Source organism: Aulonocara stuartgranti (genome assembly GCF_965226115.1).
Source record: "Aulonocara stuartgranti genome assembly, chromosome: 12".
Taxonomy (NCBI): domain Eukaryota; kingdom Metazoa; phylum Chordata; class Actinopteri; order Cichliformes; family Cichlidae; genus Aulonocara; species Aulonocara stuartgranti.
In genome coordinates this window covers 19,561,611-19,578,208 of record NC_138948.1, presented here as the reverse complement: position 1 = coordinate 19,578,208, position 16,598 = coordinate 19,561,611, and the positions used below count along the sequence as shown (strand labels likewise).

Below are 16,598 nucleotides of genomic sequence, written 5' to 3'. Positions count from 1 at the left end.
CCTTAGGCTGATCCACAAAATACTTATAGGAAAAAAAATACATCTTTCACAGGTCTGGTTGCTCGTGCAGAGAAAATGGATGTACTTGGAGAGCATATTTATAGGAGGAGACATTCGCTTGCAGTTACCTGAGGAAGCAAAGAAATTTGATAACATTGACAAAAGGTTTAAAGACGTAAGTGTTGCTATAATATTGGTCTTAAAAAATTAAAGTACTTTCTTCTAGACTTGTCAAAATTACATCTCTCTTTGTTTGTGTAGATAATGAATGACACAGTGAGGAATCCAAACATTAAGCGCTGTTGCCTGGTTCCCAACCGGCTAACAGACCTGCAGGCCCTGAGTGACGGTTTAGAGAGATGCCAGAAGAGTCTTAATGATTACCTGGACTCAAAGCGACATGCATTTCCTCGCTTCTTCTTCATCTCTGATGATGAACTGCTCAGCATTCTGGGGAGTAGTGACCATACCTGTGTCCAGGAACATATGATCAAGGTATTTGGCAAGTACAAGCGATGGTGGAGTGGTAGACAAGACCTTAATTTTTCAAAGTATAGATAGGGAGGCTCATTGTTTCCAATGTGTGTTTTTTCTTTTGTCTCACAAGATGTATGACAACATAGCATCTCTGAGATTTGACGTGGATAGCAATGGAGAGACAGTAGTTGGAGCCATGGTGTCTGCTGAGGGTGAGGTGATGGAACTAAGACAGCCTGTCGCAGTGGAGGGCAGGGTGGAGGAGTGGATGATGGGGGTGCTACTGGAGATGAGGAAGACTAACAGGCTCATCACAAAGGAAGCGATCTTCCACTACTGTGAAGACCGGAGTAGGTATGTGTAAATAACATGCACCAGAGAAAGAAACCGCTTGTGTTGTTATTTTTTATTTTTTTGAATATTTTCGTACTAGCCAGGGGTTTTTTAGTCTTCATCAATCAAAATGTTTGTTTCGAAACACACAAGGTCATTTCTGATGGTTGGCATGTCTTTGTCTTGAGCAAACTCTACAATACCAAGGTGATACTGGCCAATGTATATGCCCCCAATGTGGATAATATTGAGTGCATTTTCTCTTTATTGCCTGATCCGAGCTCATACTCTCTAATACAGGGTGGGGATCTTAACTGTTGGCTCCCCAACCCCATAACTTTAAGTAAATCTCCATCGTTTGTTCAGTCCTGTCTGTCTAATTGTGGTGTCTTTGACACCTGGCACTGTCTCAGTCCAAACTCAGTTTTCTCACAGGTCCACCATACCTATTTTAGGATTGATTATTTTATTATTGATAATCAGTGGCTTTCATCGGTCCGCCCCTGTGACTACCAGAGCATAGTGGTGTAGGATCATAATTTTATAAAATTCAGCGAAAAAACAACAACAATCTTTTGTGTTTCAAACGAATACTACAAATGAATCTTCTAACCTGATTATTTGGGATACATGAAAGACGTTTCTGAGATAGCAAATAATTTCTTATTCAGCAAACATGAAAAGGCCAATACAGAGCAACTTGAATTACCCAACCAAATTAAAGAAATGCTGTATTTTCCCTCCACTGAGACCTGTGGGTATGTCCCCTCCTTACATGCGGAGAAGGCATTTGACTGTGTGTAGTGGGAGTATCTATTGTTACAAAAATTCTACTTTGGACCTAAATTTATTTATTGGATAAAATTGCTATATTTCTTCCCTAAAGCCTCAGTCCTTTTGAACTTCCAACGGTTACAGCCCACCAACCTCCAACAATGAACCTTGGCAAGGGTGTCCTTAAGCCCACTACTACTCTTTGATTTTGCTATAGAACCATTGGCTATCACACTCTGAAGCTATGCAGATGCCTCAGAGATTTGGAGGAGAGGAGTTGTGCATAAAGATCTCCTGGTCTTCCTAGTGGATCTATACCTTCTATGTTGTCAATTATCATTCAGTTTGGCCAGGACACATTTGGAACTTACATAAAAGTGAACTCTTCTGGGTAAATGGAGGAGAGTCTGGGCCAGGATACTCAAACTTCCCATTTAAAATAGCAGAAAACCAATTCACATATCTGGGCAAAACTGTTACAAGGAAGTACAAATTTTCTTACTTCACTAAATAATACAAAACAGTTTCTGACACAGTGGTCCCCCCTCAGCTAAAACTCTGTTAAAATGAACGCTCTTATTCAATTAGCAATAACAGCTAATCGTTCCACCTGGTGTGGAAATATTTAGCAAAGTTCCATCGCTACTCTTTAAGTTTCAACAAGGAAGGGATTCTCTTTTTCTCTCTCTCTCTCTCTTTAAATATATAATTTATTTATGTATGTGGATCGTCATTTATTTATATGTATATAATTATATAGAATATATACATATAATTCTATTCTTATTCTATATTATTTATTCTACATATATTTCTCTTTTTATGTAATCCGGCTTGAGGATGGGGTTAATTTTTGGGAAAGTTGTGGAGCATAGAATTGCACACTTTACCTTAACTATGTTACCTCAACAATAATCAAGTCTAGTTTTGTTCATTCTTAGAATTGAAGACCACTTTGCATTCAATGCTTTTTTGGATTTCTTTCTTTTTTTCCCTTCACAAGCTCTGCAATGTTGTCTTTTCTATTGTGTTTGTTATAAATGTGTGCAAATGTTCTGTTTGGTTAAACTTAATAAAAATATCTTTGAGAAAAAAAGTTTTTGATATTCGCTAAGAGGCACAGTGATGACACGTTTGTGACCGAAAGAAGTGCCTGAGTGTTTTTGCCAATGTCTGCGTGTGCAAGTCTGGCCCTCAGGTAATCTGTCATTGCAATGTTTTACAGGGTGGATTGGATGTTGCTGTACCAGGGCATGGTTGTACTAGCTGCTAACCAAGTTTGGTGGACCTGGGAGTTAGAGGATGTCTTTAAAAATGTGAAGAAAGGAAAGAAGCATGCACTTAAGAACTATGCTGAGAAAATGCACAAACAGATTGATGAGCTGGTGTCACGCATTATTCAGCCTTTGAAGAAAAATGACAGACGAAAGCTCAACACTGTGCTCATCATTGATGTCCACGCAAGAGACATAGTGGACAGCTTTGTGCTAAAAAGGTAAACTTGACTTTTGCAGGTTTGAACATTTGTTTGTGGCAGTGTGTTTTAAATAGTGAAAATAATAAAAGAACGACATTTAAAGTTCAGTTTCCTTCCAGCATAATGGATGCACAAGAATTTGAATGGGAAAGCCAGCTGAGATTTTACTGGGTCCGGGAAGATGACAACTTATTTGTGCGCCAGTGCAGTGCATCTTTCTCCTATGGCTACGAATACATGGGGTTGAATGGGCGGTTGGTTATAACCCCACTGACAGACCGGATCTACCTCACTCTCACACAGGTCTGGGATATAAGCAAATTTTTAATACCTAAGCATGTACATTTTTTCGACTAAAACATGCCTGTCCATGTGTATTTGGGATGAAGGCACTGTCCATGTACTTGGGTGGAGCTCCTGCTGGACCTGCTGGTACAGGAAAGACAGAGTCCACCAAGGATCTGGCTAAGGCTTTGGGCCTGCTCTGTGTTGTTACAAACTGTGGTGAGGGCATGGACTACTTGGTAAGAAGCTTTTCTGGGATTTAAAAAAGTGCAGTCATCACTTGTCATCACTCTAGCTTTTTACGTGAATGTCCTCTCCCTTTGTGTCCAGGCAGTGGGCAAGATCTTGTCTGGCCTTGCACAGTGCGGAGCTTGGGGCTGCTTTGATGAGTTCAATCGTATCGATGCCTCAGTGTTGTCAGTGATCTCCTCCCAAATCCAGACTATCCGCAATGCTCTCATTCTACACCTTAACAGGTTTTATGTAAGTCTGTTTAGTTATGTGGGACCAGCAGTGTTGGTCAAGTTACTTGAAAAAAGTAATCAGTAACTAATTACTGATTACTTCCCCCAAAAAGTAATCCCATTACTTTACTGATTACTATTTTCAAAAGTAATTAATTACTTAGTTACTTAGTTACTTTTTAAAAACACGATTTACAACCTGAAGAGGTGATAAAGCGATAGATCTTTCAGCCCAATTCTACTTTTTCTACATAATCCATCATACAAAATGTAATCAAATGGAAAAGTCTCTTTTTTTAACTTGTTTTATCAGTTTTAATCTTTTAACTTTATGCATCAAGCAAAAATTTAATTATATGCAACATTCCCTGACTTGAATAAATTAGTTTAACATTTAAACCTATTTTCTGCACATTCCAGCACATAAAATAAAATATTTTTTGTGTTTACACTCACTCTTTCAAATAGATGCAAGTAAAACACAGGAGAACATAAATAAAGTCAAAGACTCAGCGGTGCTGTTGCTCTATTTTCACCTGTAAAGCAGGACTGCGGTAGGCGGAGGTTTACCCTGGTGCAGGTGTGCCGCGGTCAGTTGAAGAATCCGCGACTTCCTCTGTGAGTTTCCCATTACGTCATGGCGCACTCGGTGCTTGCTTGGAAGTTTAGGGTTTTTTTTCGCTGTAAAAAGAAGTTTTCTTCCCACGCACAATGGACGCTAATGTTTTTGTCACTTTTTATGGAATCAAACTCAAAGTAAGGTCAGTACTTCCACGCTTTAAACGCTGCACGCTCATACTCTCTCCCACAATCGTTATGTGATCCATTGTTGATCTGCAGACAGCTGTTGTCACTAACGGCGCACTCGCTTACGTCACTGTCGTGAGACATTCTCGCAAAAAATCACGGTTTTAGTAACGCAGTAACGCAGCGTTCCTACGGGAAAGTAACGGTAATCTAATTACCGTTTTTGCAATAGTAATCCCTTATTTTCTTCGTTACTTGAAAAAAGTAATCAGATTACAGTAACATGTTACAAGTAACGCGTTACTGCCCATCTCTGGGGACCAGTAATAAATATATATTTTTCATGTATGCATTATATATGTATTACACCTAAACACCTTCCATCTCCCTATACGCATCAGTTTGAAGGGCAAGAGATCAACTTGGATGACCGCATAGGAATTTTCATCACTATGAACCCTGGTTATGCAGGACGTACAGAGCTGCCTGAATCCGTCAAAGCTCTCTTCAGGCCTGTGGTGGTCATTGTGCCGGACCTGCAGCAGATTTGCGAGATTATGCTCTTCTCTGAGGGTTTCCTAATGGCCAAGGTACTACATGCACCCATGAACTTGCATTTGATTTCATTTGCACATGCTGTCAGCTGTACTGCAAGAAATGCATCATAAACTATGTACACGCACAGGTTATATTGTATTACTTTATATTGTTAAATAGTACAAAAAATGCATATGAAAATAGATAACTTGGAGATTTTGACTTTTGACTGATAATAGTGTTATTAATGTGTCTCTACTTCTGTTCTTTTCAGGTGCTGGCAAAGAAAATGACCGTACTTTATAAGCTGGCTCGTGAACAGCTGTCCAAGCAGTCTCATTATGACTTCGGCCTGCGCGCTCTCAAGTCTGTCCTAGTGATGGCAGGAGAGCTGAAGAGAAGCTCACCTGAGCTGAGCGAGGTACAGAAAAATAACAAATAAAACTTTTTCTTTTTCTTTTTTTTTAAATTGACAGAAAACCAAGTTGCTATTTGTGACTTCTCAGGTAAAAGTTGAAGGTTGATTTATCCTAGGAATATGTTGGACATTTGTAAAGGTTACCAAATGCTCAATTTGTCCTGTATCATCCAAAATTTCTTTTTTTAAGATGACACAGAGAATGTAAGATAGAGGTGCAAATCTTATATTTGTTTATCAATAGTTTAATTCTTATTATTTTACACAAAAGTTGGAGCTGTTATTTGTACTGAAAACTGTCCTTCATTAAACTATTGTTACATAGCCCCCATGTTCAAAAAATATTTGTGTGCAACAATTTTATAGGTTCGTTTTTTATTTTTTCAGTATTTTCAATACTGAAATATTATGAAGTTGATGTATAAATGCATAAATTCTTTTTCATTCATTCCGTCGTTCAGTTTATGTATTTATGTCTATCCCTCTGACAACAGGATGTGGTGTTGATGCGGGCTCTCAGGGACATGAACCTACCCAAGTTTGTGTTTGAGGATGTCCCTCTGTTCCTCGGGCTGATCTCAGACCTGTTCCCTGGGCTTGATTGCCCCCGTGTTCGCTATCCCAACTTCAATGATGCTGTGGAACAGACCCTGGAGGACAAAAAATATGTCATACTACCCAACCAGGTGCAAAGTCTCATATTTGATGTTGTCTATCAATTTCTAGCAAAGTTTTGCTGTTTAAATGTGTCAACAGTAAACTGTTGCATCCATCTGTTGTTTCAGGTGGATAAAGTGGTGCAGATGTATGAGACAATGATGACACGGCACACTACAATGATTGTGGGTCCAACAGGTGGAGGAAAATCAGTGGTGATCAACACATTATGTCAAGCTCAGACAAAGTCAGTTTAACTTTACATTGTCTCTCTGATCTTTTGTGTGAACAGTAGTAACTTTTAATCTATCTCACCATCAGAATGGGACTGCAAACCAAACTGTATCCTCTGAACCCTAAAGCCATGAGCGTGATTGAACTTTATGGTATTCTGGACCCAGACACGCGAGACTGGACTGATGGGATTCTATCCAACATCTTCCGTGAAATTAACAAGCCTACTGACAAAAAAGACAGGAGGTAGACAATATTTTTAGAAGGCATGTAATCATCCATTTAGGATAACAAGAAATCATTTCTGTAAATCACCTGCTCTTTGACAAACAGGTACATCCTGTTTGATGGGGATGTGGATGCTCTGTGGGTCGAAAATATGAACTCAGTGATGGATGACAACAAGCTTCTGACTCTAGCCAATGGAGAAAGGATCCGTTTACAAAGTCACTGTGCTCTGCTGTTTGAGGTTTGTCTGAATTTCAAGATTTCTGTTAGTAGAATACAATTGCCTGGATTGTGCCTCAAAGAAAGCTTAATGTAAGAAAACTACCCACACAGGTTGGAGATCTGCAGTATGCTTCCCCAGCTACTGTTTCCCGCTGTGGAATGGTATTTGTTGATCCTAAAAACCTGCGATATACCCCATTCTGGCAAAGATGGGTGAACAGCAGACCTGATAAGGTTTGAGAAACAAAATCACTGTTTAAAATGCATACTTCTCTAGACTTTTAAATACTGTTGTCTCTTTTTTTTGTCTAGGAACAAGAAGTGCTTAATAGTCTGTTTGAGAAATATGTCCACAGCTCTATTGACATGATTGTGGATGGTGTTGTTGATGGGAAACAAGGAGAGAAACTTAAGACTGTTGTCCCCCAGACAGATCTGAATATGGTAGGATAATCTCATCCACTGTAAATGCTCCTTTGCACTTGATTGTATTTAAATAAGAAGAAATGAATGGAATTAATGGTATAGTCTCATAACCTGAACTTGAACTAACTATGCATGATATGTGTGTTTAGGTCACTCAGTTGTGCTTAACACTGGATGCACTTCTTGAGAGTGAAAACAGCACTCCCGAAGTCCTGGAGTGTTACTTTCTGGAAGCTCTGTACTGTTCACTTGGGGCTACATTGCTGGAGAGTGGTAGGATCCAGTTTGATGAGTTCATCAAAAAGCTGTCCTGCCTACCTACAGTTCATGATGAGAAAGCCCTGGCTGGGCCTGGCGAGATCCCAGGTAAAAGGGGACGATTTCTTCTTATTTTATGGTGAAAATGACCATTCATTCTCTTGGGTTTATAGTGGATTGATTAATGATTTATGGAGAAAAAAAGAACTATGATAAACCTTTTTCACAGGTATTTGTGCCAGTTTTTAAACTGTTTTACTTAATATTGTTAACGAAGTGACTTCATCCATATAGGATGCCTCCCAACCTTGTATGATTTTCACTTTGATGGAACACAGGGGAAGTGGGTTCCCTGGAATTCTCTGGTCCCCAAATACATCCACAGCCCTGAAATGAAGTTCATTGATATCCTAGGTAAAGGTCTTGTCTGTATACTGTGAAAACTGGGCAACATAGGTGTAAATACATGCATCATGAATTATACATTTCTGCCTTGGTACCTTCATTCTCTCTTTAGTGCCAACTATTGACACAACAAGAACCAGTTGGATCCTGGAGCAGATGGTGAAGATAAAGAGGCCGCTGCTACTGGTTGGAGAGTCTGGCACTTCCAAGACTGCCACTATTCATAACTTTCTGAAGAATATTAATGCAGAAACAAGTGTAAGTTGTACATCTTACTGTACACACAGTATGTACATATATTTCTTTGTCATATGGGTTTAAATGTCTTTCTTTCTGTTCCCAGAGTACTCTTGTCATCAACTTCTCCTCCAGAACAACATCATTGGATCTGCAGAGAAACCTCGAAGCCAATGTGGAGAAAAGGACTAAAGAGACCTATGGACCTCCCATGGGGAAGAGACTCCTGATCTTTATGGATGACATGAATATGCCAAAGGTACCTGTTTTAAGTAGTCTTTTATTCTTTAAAGTGCGATAGTGCTTACATGTTTGAAATGACTGTAATACACTTGTGCAGGTGGATAACTATGGCACACAGCAGCCTATTGCGCTTCTAAAGCTGCTTTTGGATCGAGGAGGCATATATGACAGAGGAAAGGAGCTTAACTTCAAAATCCTCAAGGATCTTGGCTTTATTGCTGCCATGGGAATGGCAGGAGGTGGGCGAAACGAGGTGGATCCTCGCTTCATCTCACTCTTCAGTGTCTTTAGCGTCCCCTTCCCTACAATGGAGTCCCTCCACCTTATCTACGGTTCTATTTTAAAAGGCCACACCAGAGTGAGTACCTCTTTCACATATAAATCAAAACATATTGAAATCTCAACCATCTGCATCACTTTAATTCTCCAATTTGTACGTGATAAAACATTTTAGCTGTTTGAGGACACCATACAGAAAGTTTGTGATCAGGTCACGTCCTGCACACTGGAGCTCTACAACACCATCATCAAAGATATGCCACCCACTCCCTCCAAATTCCACTACATCTTCAACCTGAGAGACCTGTCAAGAGTGTACAATGGACTCACCCTCACCAAACCGGACAGGTCTAATCTAGCATATTCACTCTTGTGACAGACTGACAGAGGTCTGTGATCCTAAATGTCTTTCCTTTCTCTGACTTACAGGTTTTTGACTGTAGCCCAGTTTGTACGTGTGTGGAGAAATGAGTGCTTGAGAATCTTCCATGACAGACTCATTGATGAAACTGACAAAGCTTTGGTAATATTTACTAATAATATTAGCAGATGTTTAATGTGAATTCTCCTTTTTAATGACTAAAGGCAAAACTGTCTTTCTCCTGTCTTCCTCCACTAACCCCCAACGGGTCGTGGCAGACCTCTCCATGAGACTGGTTCTGCTTGAGGTTTCTTCCTGTTAAAAGGGAGTTTTTTCCTTCCAACTGTTGCAAAAACACTTGCTCAAAATGGATCATGGATATTATTGTTGGGTTTTCCTCTGTTTTCTTTGTGTTATTGTAGGATCTTTAGCTTACACTATATAGCGCCTTGAGGCAGCTTTTGTTGTGATTTTGCACTATATAAATAAAATTTGTTAAACTGAATTTAATTAAAAAGGCAAATACTAAGTGGGTAATTGGTTCCATGTTGGATGTAACAATAAGACTCAAAATCTACTGATAGATACTGATACTGAAGATGTGTGTTTTTTTCCCCAAGGTCCAAAGGCACATAAACAACATGACTGAGGAGCATTTTAAGTCAGACATGGAGGCAGTTATGAGAGACCCAATTCTTTTTGGAGACTATAGGACAGCCCTCAGTGATACTGAACCAAGGGTGTATGAGGACATACAAGACTATGATGCTTCAAAAGCCCTGTTTCAGGTAAAGTTATTACCTTAACCCAAGTGGTCATATGGTTAGATTGATTTGTTTATTTGTATGTTTGTTATCAGAGTTACTCCAAAAGTATAAATGAGTTTGCGTGAACATTTTAGCAGAGGTGTGGCTTGGGCCAGGAGATATTTCTGTAAGGATTGTCTGCTAATGTGAGGTAGGACAATATTTAGTTTTCACGTTGTATCTTATACATACCAGGTTAAACAAATCTTGATGTTTTCAAGAAAATATTACAAACTATTCTGGGGGAAAATGTTCATCTTGGTGGAGGTGTGGGGTCTCAGACAGAAAAGTGAAGTAATACTGCCGGTTTGATTCACTGGGATGAGCAGCCAACCACATGCTGCATGGTGGAGAGTGGCTGGCCCGTGTTCAAGTCTGAACTGTGGCCATTTGCTGCATTTCTCTTTCTCTCTCCCTCCACTTTCCTGTAGCTCTTCTCTGTAACTGTCTTATAAAGTCAACAAAATAAAATAATGTAAGAGTATGTTTTGGCATTTGTTATAGTTGTTATACTCCTTTAACAGATCACTGTGTTATGTAATTCTGCAGGAAATCTTAGAGGAATACAATGAGAGCAAATCGAGGATGAACCTAGTGCTCTTTGACGATGCTCTGGAACATCTGACCCGGGTTCACCGCATCATCCGTATTGATCGCGGCCATGCTCTGCTTGTTGGTGTGGGGGGCTCTGGCAAGCAGTCCCTTACCAAGCTGGCTGCCTTTGCTGCTGGCTGTGAGGTGGTAAAATTCATGATTGGTGTGGCGAAGGGCAAATGACTGTCACTAACAAGTGTCATATACACTAAAATTACATTTTAAGCAATGCAAATGAATTTTACTAACATGTCTTGGGATGTGAAAGCTGCAATCTTGTAACTGTAAGGCTACTACATGAGGGCTTTCAATGTTAAGCAGTGCTAAACCTTCTTCACAAATACATTTCCAGCTTTAGATTTTTGGATCTGCTTTCCCCAGGTATTTGAGATAACGCTGAGCAGAGGATACAGTGAGTCTAACCTCCGTGAAGACCTAAAAACTCTGTACTTGAAGCTTGGCATTGAGAATAAGAAGACCGTGTTTCTTTTTACTGATGCTCACGTTGCTGAGGAAGGCTTCTTGGAGCTCATTAACAACATGCTTACCTCAGGTTGGATATGACTATAATCTCCTGACCTCCTCACTCTCTATTTATCTCTCTTAAAAGCTACAGCTGCAGTGCTCTCACCATGCACTCTATTTATAGGCATTGTTCCTGCATTGTTTCCCGATGATGAGAAAGAATCCATTCTCAACCAGCTTCGAGACGAAGCTCTTACAATGGGATCAGATCCCTCTAAAGACAGTGTGTGGCAGTACTTTGTTAACAAGAGTGCCAACAATCTACACATTGTTTTAGGCATGTCTCCAGTGGGAGATACCCTGAGGACACGCTGCAGGAACTTCCCAGGTGAAATATTTGGTCAGGCTTCAATTGACTTAATATAGTTTATAAATTAGTTTTATTAACCCGACGTACTTCTTATTTCTCCCAGGACTGATGAACAACACTGTAATAGATTGGTTCCTTCCATGGCCTCCGCAGGCATTACTTGCAGTAGCTCAGTCTTTTCTTGGTGTGTAATTAAACTTACTTCTATTATATGTATTTGTCGTGGAAAATGTTTATTTTAAAACAGGTGTTTCAGTAAGACAGTTGAAATGTTATATTATTATTGTCCTTCCACAGGTGAAAGTCCGATGATACCAGATGCACACTCTGCAGCTGTTATAGATCATGTATGCATGGTCCACGGCTCTGTGGATCACTACAGCAAGCTATTCCAGCAAAAACTCAGACGCTGCAACCATGTAACTCCAAAGAACTACTTGGACTTTATTAACACCTATTCCAAACTCTTAGAGGAAAAAGACCAATTTATTCTCGGTGAGGGAATGAAACCTGTTGTAAATGCAGGGTTTCTGTTGGAGTTAGTGTGCATTAGAGACCGTTAATGTGTCTTCTTCTGTTCTAGCTCAGTGCAAGCATCTGGAGGGAGGTTTGGATAAACTGAAGGAAGCCAGTGAACAGCTGGCTGAACTGAACGTCAAGCTGGCAGATCAGAAAGTTGTCCTGGCTGAAAAGTCCACGGCATGTGAAGCCCTGCTGGATGAGATTGCCGCCAACACAACAGTAGGTTAGTAAACACTTGCCTGCCGTATGGCCTTCATTAATACAGTATCCTGTAGTCTTCAAATGGAAATTAAGTGCAGTTAGTTCAAACCACTTATCAATAACTTTCTTTTCTAGCTGAGGAAAAAAAGGTTCTGGCAGAAGACAAAGCTAAAGAGATTGAGGAGCAAAATAAAGTCATAGCTGTTGAGAAGAAAGAAGCTGAGAGTTCCTTAGCTGAAGCTCTGCCAGCATTAGAGGCCGCACGTAATGCCCTGCAAGACCTGGAAAAATCTGATGTAACAGAGATCCGGTAAACTGTGCTCCTTATGAAGAACATTCTTTTCATTCTGTTGTAGAAATACATTACATGTAAATTACATTTGGCTCTTGGATAACATAAACCCTGAAAAGGAATACTGGACAGTGCAGAGCGGTTCATTTTCAAGAGACCTTAATGAGTCGTCATTGATGCACAGCCATTGCTTATCATGACAATTAAGTCCTCTTTTAATCAGTGTTTTCCCTTTATCGGCTTTTTCCTGTTGGTCCAATGTGAAGATCATTTGCCAAGCCACCCAAACAGGTGCAGGTGGTTTGCGAGTGCATCCTGGTGTTGCGTGGCAACAAAGAAATCAGTTGGCAGTCAGCAAAAGGGATGATGTCAGAAGCGAACTTCCTGCGCTCCCTGATGGAGATGGATTGTGATGCGATCACTAACAACCAGGTCAGGACAGTCAAGGGTAAGTTGAATTTACGTTGAGTACAAAAGTAAAAACAAGTAATGGTGCTAGTATACTGTGCAAGAGAGTGCTAATTGAATTTGACAGATGCTCCACTTTTTGTTTTCTTCTCTTTCTGGCTAGGCTATCTAAAGAACCTCCACACAAGCTTTGAGGAAATGCAGGCCATCAGTAAGGCCGGCTCAGGAATGCTCAAGTTTGTCGAGGCAATCGTGGGTTACTGTGATGTTGCCAGGGAGATAAAACCCAAAAGAGAAAAGGTTATTAAGTTTATTAAATCGCCATTGAATTTTCCTGTTTTGGACGAAACACAGCTTAAACTGATGTATTGCCTTCTTATTTTCAGGTGGCTCGCCTAGAGAGGAACTTCTTTCAGAGTAAGCGGGAGCTGGAGTGCATTCAGAATGAGCTCAACAACATCCAGAAAGAATTGCAGACTCTTAGTAAGAAATACCAAGCTGCTATTTGCGAGAAGCAGCAGTTGCAGGAGGAGGCTGAGGTGATGGAGAGGAGACTGATAGCTGCTGACAAACTCATCTCTGGGCTGAGCTCTGAGAATGAACGGTGAGGTTGAAAAACATGCAGCACTTACTAACCAACCCTTTAACAGGTTGATTTTTAATTTTAAACCCCCTGTTTTTTCTTTTTCCCCCCTGTCTCTACCAATTATTTTTCACCCCTTCTACATACTCCCAACTTAGGTGGACAAATGATTTGGAGGGATTGAAGCAGCGGCGTGTGCGTCTCTTGGGTGACTGTTTGCTTGCTGCTGCATTTCTGAGCTATGAAGGGGCATTCAGCTGGGACTTCAGGAATGAGATGGTATACCAAAAGTGGGTTAAAGATGTGCAGGAGAGAGGCATCCCCTTGAGCCAGCCTTTCAAAGTAGAAAACCTTCTTACTGATGAGGTCGAAATCAGCAGGTGAAGTTGTTGCGTAACTTGCTAATAAATGCTGTAGAATCTGACTTTTCTCTATCAAATAATGACAATTAGTATGCTAATTAATGGCCTAACTATGTGTCTACCCTGTGTTAGATGGGGCTCAGAGGGTTTGCCTCCAGATGAATTGTCCGTGCAGAACGGGATTCTCACAACCAGAGGGAGTCGATTTCCCATGTGTATTGACCCCCAGCAACAAGCCCTCAACTGGATTAAGAAGAAGGAAGAAAACAATAACCTCAAGGTACGGAAAGATTTAATGCTCATTGATGTTCTGGGATGACTGCTTTATGCAGCCTCCCATTACTGACAGCCCCTGTATCACCAGATTCGACAAACAGAGGTTTATGACTTGCAGACCTGAAAGTGTGATCATCAATTTTGTCCCAGGTCTCATCTTTCAATGATCCTGACTTCCTGAAACAACTAGAGATGGCCATCAAGTACGGGTTCCCATTCCTTTTCCAAGATGTGGATGAATACATCGACCCAGTGATTGACAATGTCCTGGAGAAGAATGTGAAAGGAGCAGAGGGAAGACAGGTCATCATGTTGGGTGACAAAGAGGTCGACTACGATCCCAATTTTAAACTCTACCTCAACACTAATTTAGCTAACCCTAAATACTCTCCATCTGTGTTTGGAAAAGCCATGGTCATTAACTATACTGGTAAGATGTTTTTGCGTACTGGTCAGATTTCATCTGTATCCTTAAACCACAGGGTCTAAATTGTATGTTTGCTTCTTCCCCATCTTTTTGCATCTTTTTACGTACAGTGACCCTTAAGGGTCTGGAAGACCAGCTGTTGAGTGTTATCATGGGGTTTGAGAAGAAGGAGCTAGAGGAGCAGCGAGAATGTTTAATCCAAGAGACAAGTAACAACAAGAAGCTGCTTAAAAACCTCGGAGACACCTTGCTCAGAGAGTTGGCCACATCTACAGGCAACATGTTGGACAACACAGAGCTCATTGAAACACTGGAAAAGACGAAGCTGAAAGCCAGTGAGGTTGGTATTGGCTTATGCATAAAGAGTAAAAGTTGTGGCGGAATATTATTTAACTGAAGTCACAAATCCCAGTTTGTTTGTTTCTTCATGTTTGACATTGTGATCATCAGGTATTTGAGAAACTAAAGTTGGCTGAGAAGACGTCCAAGGACATTGATAAACTTAGAGATGGCTACCGTCCTGCAGCCAAGCGTGGCGCTATCCTGTTCTTCGTGCTGACAGAAATGGCTGTGGTGAACAGCATGTACCAGTACTCACTTGCCTCCTACCTAGAAGTGTTTGACTTTTCACTGCGGAAATCAGTGCCAGACCCCTCCCTTCCCAACAGACTAAAGAACATCATGAACACTTTGACATACAGCGTTTATAACTATGGCTGCACAGGTAAAATATTTAAGGTGGAATAATAGTGAACCATGTGAGGGGCAGGAAAAAAGTCTGTTTTTAAAGGAATTTATAATTATTTTGTAGATTTTATAACCATAACTGAGTTCTTATCCCCAGGATTGTTTGAGAGCCACAAGTTGCTCTTTTCTTTTAACATGACCATCAAGATCGAGCAGGCAGAAGGGAGGGTACCTCAGGAGGAGTTGGAGTTCTTTATAAAAGGTGAGCTATTCAGAGAAGTACAATATAGTACATACAATAGTGATCAACTGTGCACACGAAAACACAATGTTCAAAGCACATTTCCATCTCGTGTATAAAGGTAATCTATCCCTGGAAAAAAGCCAGCGCAAAAAGCCGTGTGATTGGCTTGCCGATCAGGGCTGGGAAGACATTGTGAAACTTGCAGAGCTCTTTCCCGAACAGTTCAGCTCTCTGCCTGATGACATCGAGAAACATCCCACTGAATGGCAATCTGTAAGTGGCCACAGGGACAGAACTCACTACAGCCATACCTCTGAATCAACTGTGAGTGTAACTCACACTCTTTTTCTCTTCAGTGGTACGACTTGGATGGACCAGAACAGGCTCCGTTTCCCATGAAATACAAGGGGAACCTGTCTGCCTTTCAGAAGCTGCTGTTGCTGCGCTGCTTCCGGGTTGATAGAGTCTATAGAGCTGTCACTGACTATATCACTGTTATCATGGGAGAGAGGTGAAACTTTTTGTACTGTAATTTTTCATTTTTTGACTATCCTTACTCAGAGGGAAGTAGACTGAAAAACAACAAAATCATTTATATCAAATCAGTATTTGGTGTGAACTCTTCACCCATAAAAATACCAGCTTTTACAATTTTGTTTAGTTGTTTAAGGTACCTGGCAGGTAGTTTTTCTTTTAACTCCTACGAGAACAGATTTTTAGGAAAGCTCAGTGCAGGGTGACACTTTGTACTTCTTGTTTCCCTGGATGGATGTCTGAGATCGCTGCAGAGTTTTAGTCACACATGTCTTTGATAACACATGGCTAAGAATCTAAAGAGCTGCGGTAAAGTTGCTAAAACTTTTGCACAGATCGTGTCATTGTGTATACAGTATATACAGTCTGTACATATAATCCACTCCTGTGAACAAAGTATAGATGACTGTGTGAATATTGAAACATTCTGCGCTTACAGATGTTTCTTATTGTATTTCTGCTCAGATATGTTCAACCCCCTGTGATCAGCTTTGATGCAATTTATGATCAGAGCACACCTTTCTCCCCCATTGTCTTCATCTTGAGCCCTGGCTCTGACCCAGCCGGTGACCTCATGAAACTAGCAGCCAGATCAGGCTTTGGAGGCAAGTTCAAGTTCCTTGCAATGGGCCAAGGCCAAGAGAAGGTACTCAATACTTTTTTTCCTATATCACGGCATATCTATATGAATATATGGATTACCAAGTAATCACATTGAATAACATTAAAAAGGGATGAAGTTGAACATAATTGTTTTCTGTACCC

General features: G+C 40.5%; 1 protein-coding gene across 3 annotated transcripts in view; it reads left to right on the top strand.

The window, feature by feature from the left end:
• Positions 1–16,598, top strand: part of dnah10 (dynein axonemal heavy chain 10) — a 31,254-nt gene that overhangs the window by 10,940 nt on the left and 3,716 nt on the right. For all 3 annotated transcript variants that reach the window (XM_082554605.1, XM_082554604.1, XM_082554603.1), the window contains 42 exons: positions 53–175; positions 262–495; positions 608–831; positions 2,810–3,079; positions 3,181–3,364; positions 3,451–3,585; positions 3,677–3,829; positions 4,959–5,147; positions 5,369–5,515; positions 6,007–6,198; positions 6,298–6,416; positions 6,491–6,649; positions 6,737–6,872; positions 6,965–7,087; positions 7,166–7,297; positions 7,429–7,645; positions 7,832–7,951; positions 8,055–8,200; positions 8,286–8,438; positions 8,520–8,780; positions 8,877–9,049; positions 9,131–9,224; positions 9,683–9,850; positions 10,418–10,606; positions 10,844–11,015; positions 11,112–11,315; positions 11,401–11,481; positions 11,595–11,792; positions 11,881–12,042; positions 12,156–12,330; positions 12,579–12,760; positions 12,884–13,020; positions 13,107–13,324; positions 13,462–13,683; positions 13,798–13,945; positions 14,092–14,371; positions 14,479–14,708; positions 14,819–15,092; positions 15,213–15,317; positions 15,418–15,572; positions 15,656–15,810; positions 16,299–16,479. In XM_082554605.1, the coding sequence (XP_082410731.1) occupies positions 53–175; positions 262–495; positions 608–831; positions 2,810–3,079; positions 3,181–3,364; positions 3,451–3,585; positions 3,677–3,829; positions 4,959–5,147; positions 5,369–5,515; positions 6,007–6,198; positions 6,298–6,416; positions 6,491–6,649; positions 6,737–6,872; positions 6,965–7,087; positions 7,166–7,297; positions 7,429–7,645; positions 7,832–7,951; positions 8,055–8,200; positions 8,286–8,438; positions 8,520–8,780; positions 8,877–9,049; positions 9,131–9,224; positions 9,683–9,850; positions 10,418–10,606; positions 10,844–11,015; positions 11,112–11,315; positions 11,401–11,481; positions 11,595–11,792; positions 11,881–12,042; positions 12,156–12,330; positions 12,579–12,760; positions 12,884–13,020; positions 13,107–13,324; positions 13,462–13,683; positions 13,798–13,945; positions 14,092–14,371; positions 14,479–14,708; positions 14,819–15,092; positions 15,213–15,317; positions 15,418–15,572; positions 15,656–15,810; positions 16,299–16,479 (7,320 nt within the window). The remainder of the gene's footprint in view (positions 1–52; positions 176–261; positions 496–607; positions 832–2,809; positions 3,080–3,180; positions 3,365–3,450; positions 3,586–3,676; positions 3,830–4,958; positions 5,148–5,368; positions 5,516–6,006; positions 6,199–6,297; positions 6,417–6,490; positions 6,650–6,736; positions 6,873–6,964; positions 7,088–7,165; positions 7,298–7,428; positions 7,646–7,831; positions 7,952–8,054; positions 8,201–8,285; positions 8,439–8,519; positions 8,781–8,876; positions 9,050–9,130; positions 9,225–9,682; positions 9,851–10,417; positions 10,607–10,843; positions 11,016–11,111; positions 11,316–11,400; positions 11,482–11,594; positions 11,793–11,880; positions 12,043–12,155; positions 12,331–12,578; positions 12,761–12,883; positions 13,021–13,106; positions 13,325–13,461; positions 13,684–13,797; positions 13,946–14,091; positions 14,372–14,478; positions 14,709–14,818; positions 15,093–15,212; positions 15,318–15,417; positions 15,573–15,655; positions 15,811–16,298; positions 16,480–16,598) is intronic.